Source organism: Brachyistius frenatus, unplaced genomic scaffold, assembly GCF_029030835.1.
Source record: "Brachyistius frenatus isolate BFR_SWC_R1_liver_20210118 unplaced genomic scaffold, ASM2903083v1 Contig_101, whole genome shotgun sequence".
NCBI lineage: Eukaryota > Metazoa > Chordata > Actinopteri > Embiotocidae > Brachyistius > Brachyistius frenatus.
The window spans coordinates 787,119-803,507 of NW_027210700.1; the positions used below are offsets into that span (position 1 = coordinate 787,119).

General features: G+C 42.8%; 1 protein-coding gene across 4 annotated transcripts in view; it reads left to right on the forward strand.

Moving 5' to 3' along the window:
- Nucleotides 1–2,041: 2,041 nt before the first annotated feature.
- Nucleotides 2,042–16,389, forward strand: part of ptprua (protein tyrosine phosphatase receptor type Ua) — a 233,957-nt gene continuing 219,609 nt past the window's right edge. For all 4 annotated transcript variants that reach the window (XM_069711504.1, XM_069711505.1, XM_069711506.1 and 1 more), the window contains exon 1: nt 2,042–2,280. In XM_069711504.1, the coding sequence (XP_069567605.1) occupies nt 2,211–2,280 (70 nt within the window). In that variant the 5' untranslated portion in view covers nt 2,042–2,210. The remainder of the gene's footprint in view (nt 2,281–16,389) is intronic.

The window sequence follows — 16,389 nt, forward strand, 5'->3', positions numbered from 1 at the left end:
AATGGATTGTTTTAAGTTGCATTTCAGTTATATATTTAATGCAGTATCTAAATATCAAAACTTTGGACACATTAACAGATATAAGTAGATAATAATATGAATACTTTATCAAATCCTTTGTTTAATGCCACAGTTAATTTTCATGTACTGAAAAAAAACATCCACACATCCATCCATGATTGTTGCCAAATAAAGTGCTGAAACAGCTTTTGGATTCATACACAGTCCACACCAGATGCCATCATTGTCATTTTTCCCTTTTGTTTTTGATGGATTACCAGGTTTGCAAATCTGACAACTGCTGCAGGCATTGAGGGTTCCAGGTTCTGTGTATGCCGGTCAGTTTGTAGATATTTCTTTGATTGTAAATGTGCTTTTAAATATGCAAAACTGAAGTGCTGAATCGACCATCGGGGTCTTACGACATTTCTTAAAGGGCATTTTTGCTTAAATTTAATGTTGGGTCTTACAGAGAGGCCTGATCTCTTCAGGTGGATGTTACATCGATGGTTCTCAACCTTTTTGACTTGTTGGACTTTGTACTTTTGACCCCCCAGGACAAGAGTTGCAGGTAGTTCAACTGAAGACTGATTACTTTTTCTTCTCCTGCCCTGCTGTTATAAATCTGGTGCATCACATTAGAAACATTGTTTCTGTGGGCTCTGTCTCAGTCAAAACTCAGTGCTTAGAAATTAACTGTAATTTCGATCTGACATATAATTTCAGAATATTGTTTGATAACATTACAAGGAGGGGATGATACCTGCTGAATAAACATTAATTAAAACAAACACCACAGGTTAACAAAGAGGTCAGCTGCAGAACAGCACTGCAGGAGTTGGACGAAGGGACTCAGCCGCCGAATTTGATGTTTCATGTGCCTCAAACCCGAGCTGTCCAGGTACAACCCAGTCTCACTCTATCACATGGCCGCCCTGCTGCCCCAAGCCAGTAGCTTAAATACTGAGAGAGAGCAGCTACTCCAGAATCCTACTCATAAAAAAATGAATCCCGCCACGGAGCGTGGACACTGTCCGGGTCGCCTTTGGCAAGGTGTTACTGCCTAAATACCTCAGCAGAAGTGAATCAAAATTTAATCTGCTGCTTTTTAGCATAATAATGGAGAGCAAGAGCCAAGCAGGAATGAGTCTGTTTGGAAGCCAAAAATGCACTTAAAAGGAGCACTGAGGAAAAAATGTCCCCTCTGACGTGACAGGGTGGTGACCAACTGCATGTTTAATAATGTGCTGATCCACTTCTCCTTTCAAAACTCTGGAAGTCCGTTTCTGGCCAAAAAGGATAAATAGAAAAGTTTAAATTAAAACTGTCTCAATGGTAGGAGTCAAAATGATAACTTTTTATCTCCAATTTTTTTAACTTTATCTTGTAATTTTGACACTTATCTCAATTTTTTTTTTTAACAAAATTTTGATTTAATAAATCTGAATTTAACTAACTCTTATTTTTAACTTCTAACTCTTGATTTTGGTTTTTATTCTCATCATTTTGACTTTTTGTATCACATCAGACTCAGTAGGTCAAAATTCTGACTTTATTTCATTCAAAAATTCAGGTCACAGCTAATAAATCGGAATTTTGTCATATTTTTTGACATTTATTTCATAGCTTCATTGTTTTGTAGTGCATACTTTGACTTACATTTATCTCTTCCTTCCTTTTTTTTTTTTTTTTACCTTAAATTCACGACTTTTGGGTTTCTAACTCATCATTTTTCCATTTCAAAATGGGAATGTTCACTCTCCTAAATAATTACAAACCATGGCTTATCTCCTTAATCTTTTCTTTTACACGCGGAAATGGGCTTCCATAAGAAACAGATGAATCCATGCAGATAAAACCGAATGCAAGGAGACTTTGTGTGGCTCTGAGATCCACCTCTTCGCCACATGGAGGCGCCGCAGACCCGCATTCCTGCGCCCCACTTCCTCGCTCGACAGCGCAAGCAAAGAAAAAAAAAAAAAAAAGTAGTGGAGCCGTTACAGGAAAGGGGGGCTGTTTTTGAAGGCTTTAGCTCGAGATCAGATGCTCCCTGTGCGGGCTGTGGAGGGAGCAGTGCAGGCAGCGATGATTGGAGCTGAGCGCACAACTTCTGTCCAGTCCTGCCGCTGCTGCTGCTGCTGGAGTTTCCTCTAGGATTTGCTTCTTGTGACAAAAACGAGCTGGACTTTACTTCTGCTTCTTCTGCCAACATGTATTCAGCAGCTTTGCTACTGATGCTGGTCGTCAGGATCTACGCAGACAGCATGGAGGGACCAACAGGTAAAAAGAAGGAGAAGGAATGTTTGGGTTTTTGGCGCGACGCACAGCACGCACCTGTAAATCTGCTCGCGCGGAGTTGCTGTTTTAAAGTTGACTGTCAGGCTTTAAACTCGTTCTGTCTCTACTGTCTGAGCACATATGTTGCCTTTTGTCCTGTCTGCGGTCCCCTGACTTAAAAAGTTGTCTCAGAGTGTGTGATCAGCTCTTTAAATCTGCTCCTGACTCAAATTCAGTGCTGTCAACTTTCTCCTTTGTGCACACGACGGAACGGGAATATTCCACCGGGCATGAAAGGTGGCATTGCCTGCATCCTCATAGCATCATGCCATTACGAGACTCAATGGATGGCTGACACTTTCTGAAGACATTTTAAAGATCAGATGTGCAGAGTTGGAAACAATAAGCTCAGATATGAAAGTGGATTCTTTATTTGAATTCTCGAACACACTCTGTCCTCCTCTCACTGTGTCTCTGTCTCTGTCAGTGTGTCCAGCTGCAGCGTTTACTGTCATATTTGCATTGTTCAGACTTCAGTAGGTGGCAACACCATTTCACTACCCTGCTGTGTCATCCCAGAAATTGTAAATTATATTTCAGTAATGAAGTCATCCCTCATTGTTTTTTTTTAATGTATTGCTGATGTATATAAAATAGGCTGCAACCCTGCCTGCATGTTAATAGCCTGGATGGAACATCTTTCCTGATTATGCTGCTGATGCAGGGGCATGATGTGCTTCAGTCATCCCAGCTGTTTTTTGGGGTGATTGTACAAATCAAGAGGAGTGTGTTTTCTGCTGGTACAAAGCTGTACAGTGCAGATAAATTAGTGATGTCAGTGTTGTGCCCCAAATAACTGCACTGACAGCTGATCCAAATATTCTCTGTTTCACTCCAACTCTGATAGACACAGGGAGAAAGTTCTGAAGTCCACTCAGAGAGGAAAATGGAGATTTTAAGCCGTAATACGTGCAGCCGATCAGAGACGGGGAGTTCAAATCCTCTCCACGTTTCCTGCGGCTGCTTCAGTGTTTGAATGACCGAAGCAGTTATTGAAGATTTCAAAAGGCCTGTGAAACTTATCTTCTGAGGAATGTTGTGGCCTCCGGCCACACCCGTGTCAAGTTTGTCTCAAGTGAAAGTGCCAGGTGATTTTTCTCGAGCGCTTTTTACAAACTCGTGTGAGCGTTTGTAGCCCCGATATAAATACTCTGAGTATCAGTTACATGGCAGCCAGAACCAGCTGCTTTACAGACGTGCACTGAGGCACTCCCTGCTCTCCAGGATCGAGTGCATTCTGTGGGCACGGCTGAATGTAACACCACCTGTCTTATGGGCTTCCATGAAACAACAGAAAAGACTGTCACAGCACCACTTGGCATTGATTCACTCTGTTCGTTGTAAATAATTTCTGCCATCAAGATTGGACACTCCCTACTACTTATGTCTAAGCTGTAGGTTGAACCTCAATAATTTTGGCACAGACGGAAACCTGTTGTAGCACAGTAGCATTAAAAGCCTTCAGAAAGTTTGGCATTGAGTGAATGACCAGATTAATAGTCGTGTAATTTGATCAGATTTTTTTCCTGATTTACATCCTGCAGTTTCATCCCCAAAGGATTTCTTGTAAAGCTGCTTTTGTTTTAATAGTTTAACATTCATCAAAGTACTGTGTCATTAGAACTGCAACTAACAGCATTATTGGTGAATCTTTCCATTATTTTTTCAATTTACAAGTTAGTTGGTTGGGCCTGAAACTGCCCATGATACAATGATAATAAGTGTCCATCCCAGTTTCTTCAAAGTCTAAGATGTCGTCATCAAATGTCGGTCCAAGTCCAAAACACAAAGATATTCAGGCAACTTTCATAGAAGACTGAGAAAACCTGAAAACTCTCACATTGAGATGCTGAGACCAGAGAAGTTTGACATTTTTCTTGCAAAATTAACTATGACTTCTTTAAAATAGTCACTGAATAATCATCCTTTGGTTAAATAATCAACTTATTGTTTCACATTTGACTAGTAGAACCTGGTCTGCGCTGTCAGATCTTTGCTGCTGCTCTGATAAACTCAGCTAGAGATTGCGGTGGGTTTTGTTTATCCTGTGCTATCAGTACCAGTGCAGTATACATAGTGCCAATACCAAACTTTTATTTACCTTAGTTTGTAGAATTGGATCAGAAAAAAAAGACCTTCAAATGACAGAAAATAAAATGAGTCATTATGCCTGTCATGATCATTACATTTTCGTTGGCCATTAATTGTCATACAAATAATTTCTATTCATGATGGAATTGTCTTTTTATGTGGAATTTATGTTTCTGTTTTAGTACAAACCTAATCATAGTTTAATTATACAATTTATTAAGAAAAAGAGCCACTTATTGGAATTTAATACGGGAACATATTCATAAAAAACAATTAGATTACTTCTTGTGTCTTTGTAAACCAAAAATTGCATCGGGCAGAAATGACATGAATAACAACTTCAATATACAAAGCCTATTACTGAAAATATAAAAGAAATGACTGACAATGACCAATAATTGAAGCAAACAAATGTTAAACCACAGCAGAGAAACGGCACAAGAAAACATCAAACCTCAGATGGTGGAACTGGATGTGGACAGATTGATGGAAAGAAGACATCTTTGTTAACTTCAACCAGCTGTATGAATAGAAACAATTTCAATAATCATGGAAAATGATTGCAGTCAGCTCAAATAATGATGTCAGGCGAATATGTAATAATGATCAGGTTCATGCCTCATACAAACAGAGCAGTCGAGATACAGCAGCTGTGTAGCAGCGATGATGGAGTCAATGGGATGAAATGATGCTCTTCTGTTTGAAGGTGTTTTGGAGCTTTTTATGTCTGTATTAGATAAAGATTAGTTACTTGTGGTTCTTATGGTTCAGGGTCAACAGGTTAACCCCGAGGTCACCTGAGGGCCACAAAAGGCAGCTTTTCTAAGAGACTGTAGTGTCAATGCTTGAAAACGGGACTGTGATGTTTCCTGATTAGCTGTTAACTCTCGTTGCCGCACGACAAGACGCCGCCAATCTGCGGGTTTTTGAAACCAGTCACCGTCTGTTAAATCTGACTGAGCTTGTAATGTAATAATGATGATAATGAATGAGATATTAGGCCTCAGATAGAGGTATGTTTGAAGGTGTGCAGTCTCTGTGCTGTCAGGTTTCCAGTATATGTGGGCAGATGTAGTGTTATGGCCGAAATATAACACTGGAGGCACCCAAATGGAAGCTCACAAACCAGCGGATGACGTCATGCTGCATTCTCACCGGCTCCATACACAGCTCCAGCTATAAATCCTCAAACACTGGGCGTGCAGCATGTTGTCGGATGTGCAGGTATTGAAGTTGTAACATTTCCCTCTCGCTGCCTGTTGAAGCTGCCAACAAGGTTTGTTGTGCAGCTTTAATGTTGATCAGGGAAAAACATGAGAAGGTGTAGTGCCACCCTCACTTTTGATATTTCTGCTCTATTCAGCCAAATTCCTCAGATCAGAGCGGAGTGCCGGTGTGGTTGCATTCAGAGGTCTCTTACTTCGGCTCCACAGTTGCACCTCCAGAACGTGTGATTGTTGCGGTGAAACCTGCCGCGTTGTTAGACTGGTCGCCGAGGAGTCAGAGCAACGAGGTAATTTAATCTCGAAATGAAACCACGTGAGCCGACTCCAACGCTGAGCGACGCTGACACGCAGCTCCAAACACTCTGAGATTGGAGGTCAGGAGGAGGTAAGCTTGAAACGACCACATTGAAATGGGCGCTGACACGAGAAGGTGGGCTTTCATGGTCTGCTGGGAGGAAATGGAGAGGTGGTCCTTGGTGTGCTGCAGCGTAGATCCAGTCCAGTGTTAATCCAACAGAAAGTAGCCCGTCACACACACACACACACACACACACACACACACACACGCACACACACACGCACACACACACACACGCACACACACACACACACACACACACACACACACACACACACACACACACACACACACACACACACACACACACACACACACACACACACACACACACACACACACACACACACACACTGCTCTCCTGGGGCAAATGTAGAGGCTGTAAATGGAGAAAATGGAGCGTTAGCTCACACAAAAGGCAATGATGAAATGTGGTTGTTCTGGAGGAAATAACACAAGATTCTTTGATGAGACAATGGTGAATTGCATAATGGTTACACGTTGTTCAAGAAAATGAGTACACTGTAATTATAGCTCATGATAATGAGATGGCAAAGGAACAAGGACTGTTTCGACACCAGCTCTTATAGAGGAGGAAAAATTGGAGAAATCTATGAACGTACCCGTCGCTGTCGTTTAGCCCGCGGGATGACATTTCAGGAGCAACACGCCAAACCGTCTGGTTTTGTCTGAAGAACAATGGACGCATTTAGCTCCAAATGGATAGAAATGATCAATTTGAAATGATAGAGTACAGCCCACATTTCACCTTTCCAATGAGCCCTGCAGCATCCGATTGGATTACGTATTACAAACAGCCTACATGAAGCTTTTTTTCTTCCATTTAAATGGTCAAGCACCAAATGCGTAGACGTGTTCAATCAGCCGAAGCAGCCAGCAGAGCCGGCGAGAGCGCGGCAGCACCAGCTGAGGTAGAAGTCAGTAATGCCTTTCCTTCCCTTATATTCCACCACTTTGATGGCTTTTGAGAAATTTTAATTGCCTCGGCTGTTTGTCGTCAGTCAGTCCATTCATCTCCGAGATTTATTGGCAGCATGGCTAAAGCAAACTTGTAAAGGTGTTTGACAGAATTAAAATTTCTGTTTTAATCATCGCAGTGGATGACTTCATAGGTTTGTGAAAATTCTCGGGCCTGTGAATGTCTGAGAGACTCGGCAAACTTCAGCAGCTCTGTAGGTATGATTACTTCTGTTTATCTAGAAATGATTTCCTCTTATCGTCAAGGGAGGAGTCAGGCCTGCCGTTGTGCTACTGAAGGCAATTTTCTCTGTGGAAGTGGAGTTGGTGAAATGCAGCGTCGCCGTCAACAGAACTCTTTGTGTCTGTCCGGGCTGAACTGCAGCTCCTTCTGCTCCATCCGTCTTCCAGTGGGATGTATCTGCAGCAGTCATCAGCTGTCCACAGTATTGGAAAATACCTCAATACTCACAATGGTAATATGAATTTTTTCAGGAGGAGGTAGTGTAAAATATTACAGTTACTAATCCCAGTAATCCTGTATTACTATTCATTGTAGTTGTTGTCTTACTTTCTGTTTTAGCACTGTAGTGTTAAACAGTGTCTGTAGACATGTTGCTGCAGAGTGCCGATTTGCAGGTTTAAATCACAACTATGAACTTACTCTCTTAACGTGTTCATATCCGCCACCAACCTGAATTTCTGAGTTGGAAATAATGCAAATTTCTGACACTGACGATGTCGCTAACGTGGTGTAAAGAACTACAGTAGTGTCATGACTATACATTTTTCGTTGAGGATCAGTTGCCATGGAAATAATTTGCAATTAATGATTTCATGGGATTTTTCTGTCCATTTTATGCCACTGTTATCGAATAAACCTCATCATAGTTTATTAATACTCATGCTAGTTATGGGGAAGGCGAAGGGCCATTTATTGGCTAAAATTACAATCTTCATGTCAATATATGCTAATCAAAATGTTAAATTAAAATGTAAGCGGCTCGAGATAAACATTTGGTGGCATTCATTCTCTACTTATGTCCCTTTAACTGTTTGTAACACAGCAAAATAATCAACCAACCAGGCTAGCCTGCGGGATAACTGTGCAAGGACTGTTTGGAATAATGACATTATCTTGATGGAATGTAGTATTAATAGAGGAGTAACATGGTTCCTTGTACCAAAGTTATTTACATGTTTTAGCAGGATTACTAATGTTAGCCTCTGGAAAACCTCATTTGAGAAATTCACATAAAATCTGTAACGTGATCGCCTGGAATTTAGGTCGGTGTAATTTAGCAATTACAGATTAATGTGGATCTGCACAAGACGCTTGGCCCTGTGTTGTTAGATCAAGAAGACAAAGATATGAGTTGAGAACAATAAATTAGACATCAAACAAATACTTTGAAAAAAAACCAAACTACTTCACATTACTTTTACAGGATTTTGGTGTAAAAATACATATTTAGTGGATAACAAAAGATAAATGCACATTTGACAGGAATACAGGATTTAAAAGTGGAAAACAGTTTATTTCACTGTTTTTGAGAGAGCGTGGTTGAGTAATGGAAGTCAAGTAATTACTAAGTGCTTTTGCTGTTGATTAATTTCAGTAAAGTAACATGGTAGTTAGAGTTTCCATGCCATTTTTATTTGTTTGTGGTGGTAGTAATCACACCGTCCCTGGGTATTACCTTCTGCTGCAATAGCCTCATGAAATTAGTGCGGCTGCTGCTGCTGCTGCTCACGTGCGCCTGTCACCGCCACACATTGTTAATGGAGCTGACGGCGCTGCTGGACCACCTCGGCCCCGGATCTGAGGCGTCTTTGTGGAGAGAAGCGGGACCGGCTTCGAGCTCTCCAGGTGTTAGAAATGTGTTGTTGTTTCCCCCATAGACAGCTAATCATTATGGAGCAGATGGAGGAAGGCCAGCAGGCGCCATTGCTGCTTGTCAGACTGATCGCTGAGCGTGTTTAGAGAATGAAGTTAATTTGTTCACTTTTCGACATCAGTCGGCTGGTGAACGCCTTCGTTGGGGTTCGGTTTAGAGGACTTCAGTGGAAGCTGCTGGGTGTCTGATTGCTGCACCTCAGTCTTTCTTCAGTGACTCCTTCAGTGACTCAGTTTTACTTCTGCAAGCTATATAATGATGTGCTGGATGAAATGCTCCATGAAGTCAGTGAAACAGTTGAAGGGAATAAATTCACATAACGCGAACACCTCGGCTGCAGGTGGAATTTGGATGTTAGATGTTTGCTTTGTGTTGCAGGTATGCAGAGTTCCTCTAACTCAGGGGTGTCCATACGTTTTTCAAAAAGTGCCAGATTTGATAATGAGAAATTGCCCAAGGGCCAACGGTCCCTCCTAACACTTTTTGAACCATAAAAGTTACATACAAATGTACTGTTTTATAATAATTTATTTTGCAATGACAATTGTGATCAAATGAAAACGTAACCAAATGTAACAATTCTCAAAAAACAATTGTGCCTTTCTTTCACGTAGAGTCAGATCACATAAAGAACAAGCTGTCTGGAATGCCTACAACTTCCATGAAGCTGATAAATATCTTCTCATTTTAATAATGACTTATTATGGATAAGGTAGGTAGGTAGGTAGGTATTTACTTTATTAATCCCCGAGGGGAAATTTTTTCGCTACAGCAGCATACAGAAGCAATAAGATAATAATAGTGCTAATAACAGATAGCAGAATATAGCAGAAATAATGAAATGCTGTCTGTTAACATTTTAATTCAAAATATACGAAACCTGCTCTTGTCTTTCACGAGATCATTCAGAAAGTAATCTTTCATTTGACAGTGCTGGTGGGACATAAATAATACATTTTAAGCCGGAAGACACCTTGGGCCGTAATTGGCCCCCGGCACGGACTTTGGACACGTCTGCTCTAAATGTACATTTACACAGGCAGGGGGCTGACCTGTTGCTGGGGCAACCACACCCCACACAAAAGGAGTTTAAAGCATCCGGGCTCTCTAACCTTGGATGACACTCAGACATCAGTTTGCTTTTAAGCAAATTTTGGTAAAAGCTCGGTGAAGCTGAGATCCCCTCTCTGCACTCCTTTAACTTCTCTCTGCTACATCGTCTACCACAGATCGTGTCTCAGAAAGTCCACCTGGAAGATGAGGCTTTTAAAGCAGTCAGGTAGGCAGCTTATTGTGGCGAGGAAATCGCACTGACAACAATATCTGCCTCTGAAAATTCGACAACGTTTCACGTCAGCCAAAGTGTCTCTTAATTCCTCAAACAGCCTGAAGGAAGGAAATATCATGAAGTCAGGCAGGAACACTTATCTCGTCAAATCTGAAGGAATAAACCTCCAATAATTTCACTTTAAACGCTTTAGCGCTGTCGGGTAACAGTTGGTGGTGATGTACTGAGCAGTCCTGGACCTTTCCTGTTGCTGCGGTGAACGCTTGGATTGTATTTCAATTATAACAACACAGTTCTACTAAGTGTGTGACCGTAGAGCAGGATCACCACATTATCACAACAGAGTCCGTCTGCTAACAGTATAAAATCTGATAGAGTTTTGCCTGAACCTTTGATGAACACAACAAAATAGTCCAGAAAAAAAACAGCATCCACAGGGGCGGGTCATCGCAAGGTGGTTTCTGATTGGTCAGTTTGTCCTCACTATTCTTTAGAAGCAGTCATTTCTGTAAAATTTGACTACGATAAAGATCATAATGGGTTTAAAAAAGTAATTTTATTTAAGTAACGTTTCATACATAATTAACGCATGTTACGTCAGTTAAATACGTTAACCTACTTAAGTAAGTAAAGAAATATATCCTACGCGTTATACACTAATGGGTGTATTACACATTTAGGCTTGATACCAGCCTGCATAAGGATAAAGTTTATGGATTTGTTGAACACTAACTCTAAACACTACACAGTGCAGTATATAGGATATATTTTATTTATTTAGCCCAGAGTAGTAGTCTGTTGACAGACGTTGTTAAAAGGTATTCTGGAAAATTGATCAAATTTAAAGCCGGGCTCTGTATGGAATTCTGACTACTTTTTTGATAGTGACCAAATTTAGTTTCTATCAGAGTATCAATGCATTTAATGTTAAATAAAGATAGCGTGTGGTTGGTTTCAACATATTATTTTACTGTTAATTTTGATGTTTGTACCACAATTCAAAATGAGACGAACCAGTCCAACTGAGAGTAAGTGAGAGCCCCTTGTGAAGTAAAAGGCCTGGAATACTCTCAACATCCCAGATTGAAGGTAAATAACCGTGTGGAGTGTTTGAAGGAGGATTTTTTTTCCTTTCAGGGATAATTTACCTCCTGGTTGAGAAAAGATTTGCTCTCTACACACAGATTACTTTTTTGGAACGGCAGGTGAGATTGATGGTGTGGAATCTGGTCGGTTGTAGCTGTGACTGTGCGCATGTATTAGGGATGAGATGTACACAGATATGAGGTATGCAGGAGCATGACTGTTCTACAGTGATGGCTACCTGTCCATTTAGTCCGGCCCTGCTCTCCGTCAGATTCGGCTGCTGCTGCCATTACCTCCCATATTTGTCAGCGTCGCTGGCAGCCGACCGTGAATAATGTTTATGAATATTCCTCCGTCGCTTGTGCTGCCGGTGTGTTTACCCGCTGCAGCTGAACCAATTGTCCGAGCCGTTCCCCGACCATGAAACCTGTGGTCGGACCTGTCAAGTCCAAAGACGGGTTGATGCCAGTCGCGGCGTTGGCAGCTGAGCGGAATCTGTCGCTCGGGTCTTTGCGGCAGGTTGAGACGGACGAGCGGCGCATTCAGCAGAGGGGGTCAAAGTTCAGCCACAAGATGATTTCGTGGTGGCGCTGTCAGCAAGTGTCACTTTAGATTGAGATGACATCTGGGGCCAAACTGCGGGAATAGCATTCTTCTTGCTTCCTGTCCTCTCTGCAGCTTCCAGGGGAAAATAGATGCGTGATGCCAAAAGCTATTTCTTTTCAGCTCTGCTACCTCCTCTTATCTCTCCCAGTTTTTCCTCTCGGGCTCAAATGTATAGTCCCCCGTGTCATTAACGTGGAAGACCACGGTGCAGATAAACTTGAGTTAGATTAACTGCCAAACTATAAACTCACTCGTCCTTATATCTTACCGCTCATTTTTTTTAAGATACCAAAAAAGAAAAAAAAGAAATTCACTGATATGGAGCAAGACCTGGGGTGTGCAGGTCCCAAGGTAACTGTAGATATTACACTTTAAAAAGTAGGTGTTTAAAGTTATCAAACCTGTGGGCCTCCGAGTGTCTCTGTGGCACACGAGAGATATTAAAAGTTGAAGGGGAAAGAAAGGAAAGGAGGGGAAGGGAAAAAAAAATAGTCAATTTATTAAATAAATAATCTGACATGCCCCTCACCGGAGTGAACAAGGGCACTGCGGCAGTGCCTGCTCACCCCTGTCAAGGTTAGCAATGATCCTCCTGTGCACAGCAGGGGAGGTTATGCAGCATGAGCAGCAACACCTGTGTGTCTGCTCGCACCGCGGGACGTCTTTGTCACCGGCTTCTTCACCTCCTTCTGTAAGTAAACTTGGATCGATGCCAGTTCTGGTGTCTCGTAGCATCTCGCATCGTGATGGTACACAGGAAGTGTCGGCGCCTCAGGGCGCAGGCTGGAGGAGTGGGGGGTAATATGATGAGTAATACTCCCCCCTCCCACTGCCTTTGAGCACATAACCCCAAACTTTCCTGTGCAGCTGCTGTGTGGCTGGTAGTTCGTATGTCATGCTGTCGGAGCACGTTGTCTGCAACATGCAGCCATCGTTCAAAGGGGGAAGAAGGATACACACATCCAGCCGATTCTTTTCCATTCAGATACTTTAACTCGGGGAATCTGACAAGTCTGAGTTCTGATCTGACACCAGTGTTGTTCATCCCAAAGGTACCGTTTGAACACCTCAATTGTCGAGTCAAAAGTCAATGGATTTGTGCTGTGTATGAACAAATATAAATAAATCTAACAAGGAAAACACTAAATTGAATAATGACACTACAAATGAGTTGTGGATCTGTCACGTCTTGGTGGATTTACAGTGCATCCGGAAAGTATTCACAGCGCTTCACTTTTTCCACATTTTGTTATATTACAGCCTTATTCCAAAATGGATTAAATTCATTGTCTGTAGACCTCCGAGACAGGATTGTATCGAGGCACAGATCTGGGGAAGGGTACAGACAAATGTCTGCAGCATTGAAGGTCCCAATGAGCACAGTGGCCTCCATCATCCGTAAATGGAAGAAGTTTGGAACCACCAGGACTCTTCCTAGAGTCGGCCGCCCGGCCAAACTGAGCGATCGGGGGAGAAGGGCCTTAGTCAGGGAGGTGACCAAGAACCCGATGGTCACTCTGACAGAGCTCCAGCGTTGCTCTGTGAAGAGAGGAGAACCTTCCAGAAGGACAACCATCTCTGCAGCACTCCACCAAGCAGGCCTGTATGGTAGAGTGACCAGACGGAAGACACTCCTCAGTAAAAGACACATGACAGCCCGTCTGGAGTTTACCAAAAGGCACCTGAAGGACTCTCAGACCAGGAGAAACTAAATTCTCTGGTCTGATGAAACAAAGATTGAACTCTTTGGCCTGAATGCCAAGCGTCATGTCTGGAGGAAACCAGGCACCGCTCATCACCTGGCCAATACCATCTCTACAGTGAAGCATGGTGGTGGAAGCATCATGCTGTGGGGATGTTTTTCAGCGGCAGGAACTGGGAGACTAGTCAGGATGGAGGGAAAGATGAATGCAGCAATGTACAGAGACATCCTTGATGAAAACCTTCTCCAGAGCGCTCTGGACCTCAGACTGGGGCGAAGGTTCATCTTCCAACAGGACAACGACCCGAAGCACACAGCCAAGATAACAAAGGAGTGTCTTCGGGACAACTCTGTGAATGTCTTTGAGAGGCCCAGCCAGAGCCCAGACTTGAACCTGATTGAACATCTCTGGAGAGATCTGTAAATGTCTGTGCACCGACGCTCCCCATCCAACCTGATGGAGCTTGAGAGGTCCTGCAAGGAAGAACGGGAGAAACTGCCCAAGAATAGGAGCCAAGCTTATAGCATCATACTCAAAAAGACTTGAGGCTGTAATTTCTGCCAAAGCTGCTTCAACAAAGTATTGAGCAAACGCTGTGAATACTTATGTACGTGTTATATTTGCGTTCTTTATTTTTAATAGATTTGCAAAAATTTTCACTTTGTCATTATGGGGTATTGCGTGTAGAATTTTGAGGAAAAAAATGAATTTAATCCATTTTGGAATAAAGCTGTAACATAACAAAATGTGGAAAAAGTGAAGCGCTGTGAATACTTTCCGGATGCACTGTAGCTCTGGTCAAGACACTCGATGCATTTCCTGAGGTCAGTTTCGGAGTGGATTGGGTTCTATCTTGAGCGATACCTGATCTGCTGACTACGGTCAGTATCTGGGACGATACCGAAAACGCTGCAATATTGGACAATGATGCACACTTTTTGGACAGTCTCTTTCTGAAAGCACACGTCAGGTAGTAATAGAAGCTGCTGTGTAAATACTGACACAAGAGAATCCCGCTAACTTTACTCACTTCTGCACTAGAGATAGGTCATGATTTTTTCATACCGTCCTTAAAATATAAAAATACCAAATAGCGTATTGTTCATTCTTTTACCATTGCTTGGAAATAATGCATTATCACCACCAGAAGGTGGCAGCAATGCACCTAATAGCTGTTTGCTAAACACCCTTAACACAGAAGGAAGTGAAAACAAACATGTTACTACGAGTAAAACGTGTGGCTGCAAGATTAGATGCTATGGTGCAAACAGCAGAAACAATATCTTCAAGTAATAGTTGAGTAGTTTCCAGTAAATATTGAATAGTGCTTATCAAATTGATGGTTTCGTGAAGTTAAAAATCGTAGCACATCGCCCCTCTAAATCCCATGTTGTAAAGGTGTGGAGGAGGTGGTTTCAGCCATCTGACAGGCAGTTCGGTTGAAGCGTACTGACACTTTCACCACACGACTCCCACAGTGAGAGAACTGTTTTCAGCATGACGTGTGAAAGTTTCAGTGAGATTGATAAACTCTTCCAGCATAAGTGTTCTCGCTGGGAATCAAACCTTTAACCCTTGCAGCTTTAATGCCTTGCTTGCCCGTCTTGTCGCCCTCGTCTCCCAAACCATCTGTCCTTCTTCTTCCTCTTTTAGAAACAACTTGGCACATGTTTGTCCGTCCTGTCTGTTTTTTCCGTGCTGCCTTCCTTCTGACTTGGAGGGGCCACCTTGGCAACGATTCAGACAATCGCTGTATTTTGGCAGTTATAAGAAGTAATAGCACCTGGGCCAGCATCTGCTGTGTTTGCCCTCCAAACACCGTATGCATCAGTGTGAGTACGGTGGGCCTCAGCCCCCGTGGCCTCTGAACTTAAACAGATAAACGTAAAGGATTACATTCATGAGAGAGGAGCGGCTGGATCACGGCCTGCATGGGAATGAGCTGTCTGGAGCGTCTTTTGCATTCACAGAGGAGCCGAAGATGATTGGAGGCATACACCTCTAAAGTCTTCATTCTGTTTTGTGAGCTGTATTGCTGCCAGCACCCAGAGTGTGATGGTGTGGTTTTAAAAGCTTCCAAGAGGCCCTGAATCATTGATTCAACAAGCAAGATCCTCAAGTGGAGCTTCTTCATCTCAGGTGGAGGTGCAGAAAAAGAGGCGGAGAACGAAGAGAAAGAAGTGGGAGCAGAGAGGAGCGTGTGGAGTGCAGGTGGGGGGCAGGGTGGATTATTGATTACGTAGGTGGGAGCTGTTGGTGGAAACAGCATGGAAATCAGCTGGTGGTTGGATTCCTGTTTGTGCGGCAACAACTGCAGCGTTACCTTTCATCTTCCCTCCGCCGGCTGATCTAACAGGCCGGCCCCGAAGTGAAAGTAAGTTGAGCGAGGCGTCTCCAGATTGGCCACCGAACATGTGTGTCCCCGTGCCCTCCCGGCCTACACCTCTAATCTCAGTATCAATAGAGTGTGAGCAGATGGCAGAGTGGCCGAGGTCACCAAGCCCATACACAATAATAATAGGCCATGAGGGGATGATGAGGCTGGCCCAGACACTGACCTGAGTACACATTAAAAACAGATCCACTTTGTTTGCCCTTGCATAAGGCAGCAGTTGACATATGTTGTTTGTGAGTTGGTTTAATCACAGCCTCCTGTATATTGACCTAGAAAAGTGATGAGAGCAGCAGAACGCTCACCATCAAACGGCTGCACTGCTTGATTTTCTCTCTCCTCTGTTTCATGTAGAAGTTCCTTGCTGGTGTTAATGTATTATGAAACTGAAGAAAATTCTCAGCTGAGGGCAGAGCGCTGGATGTG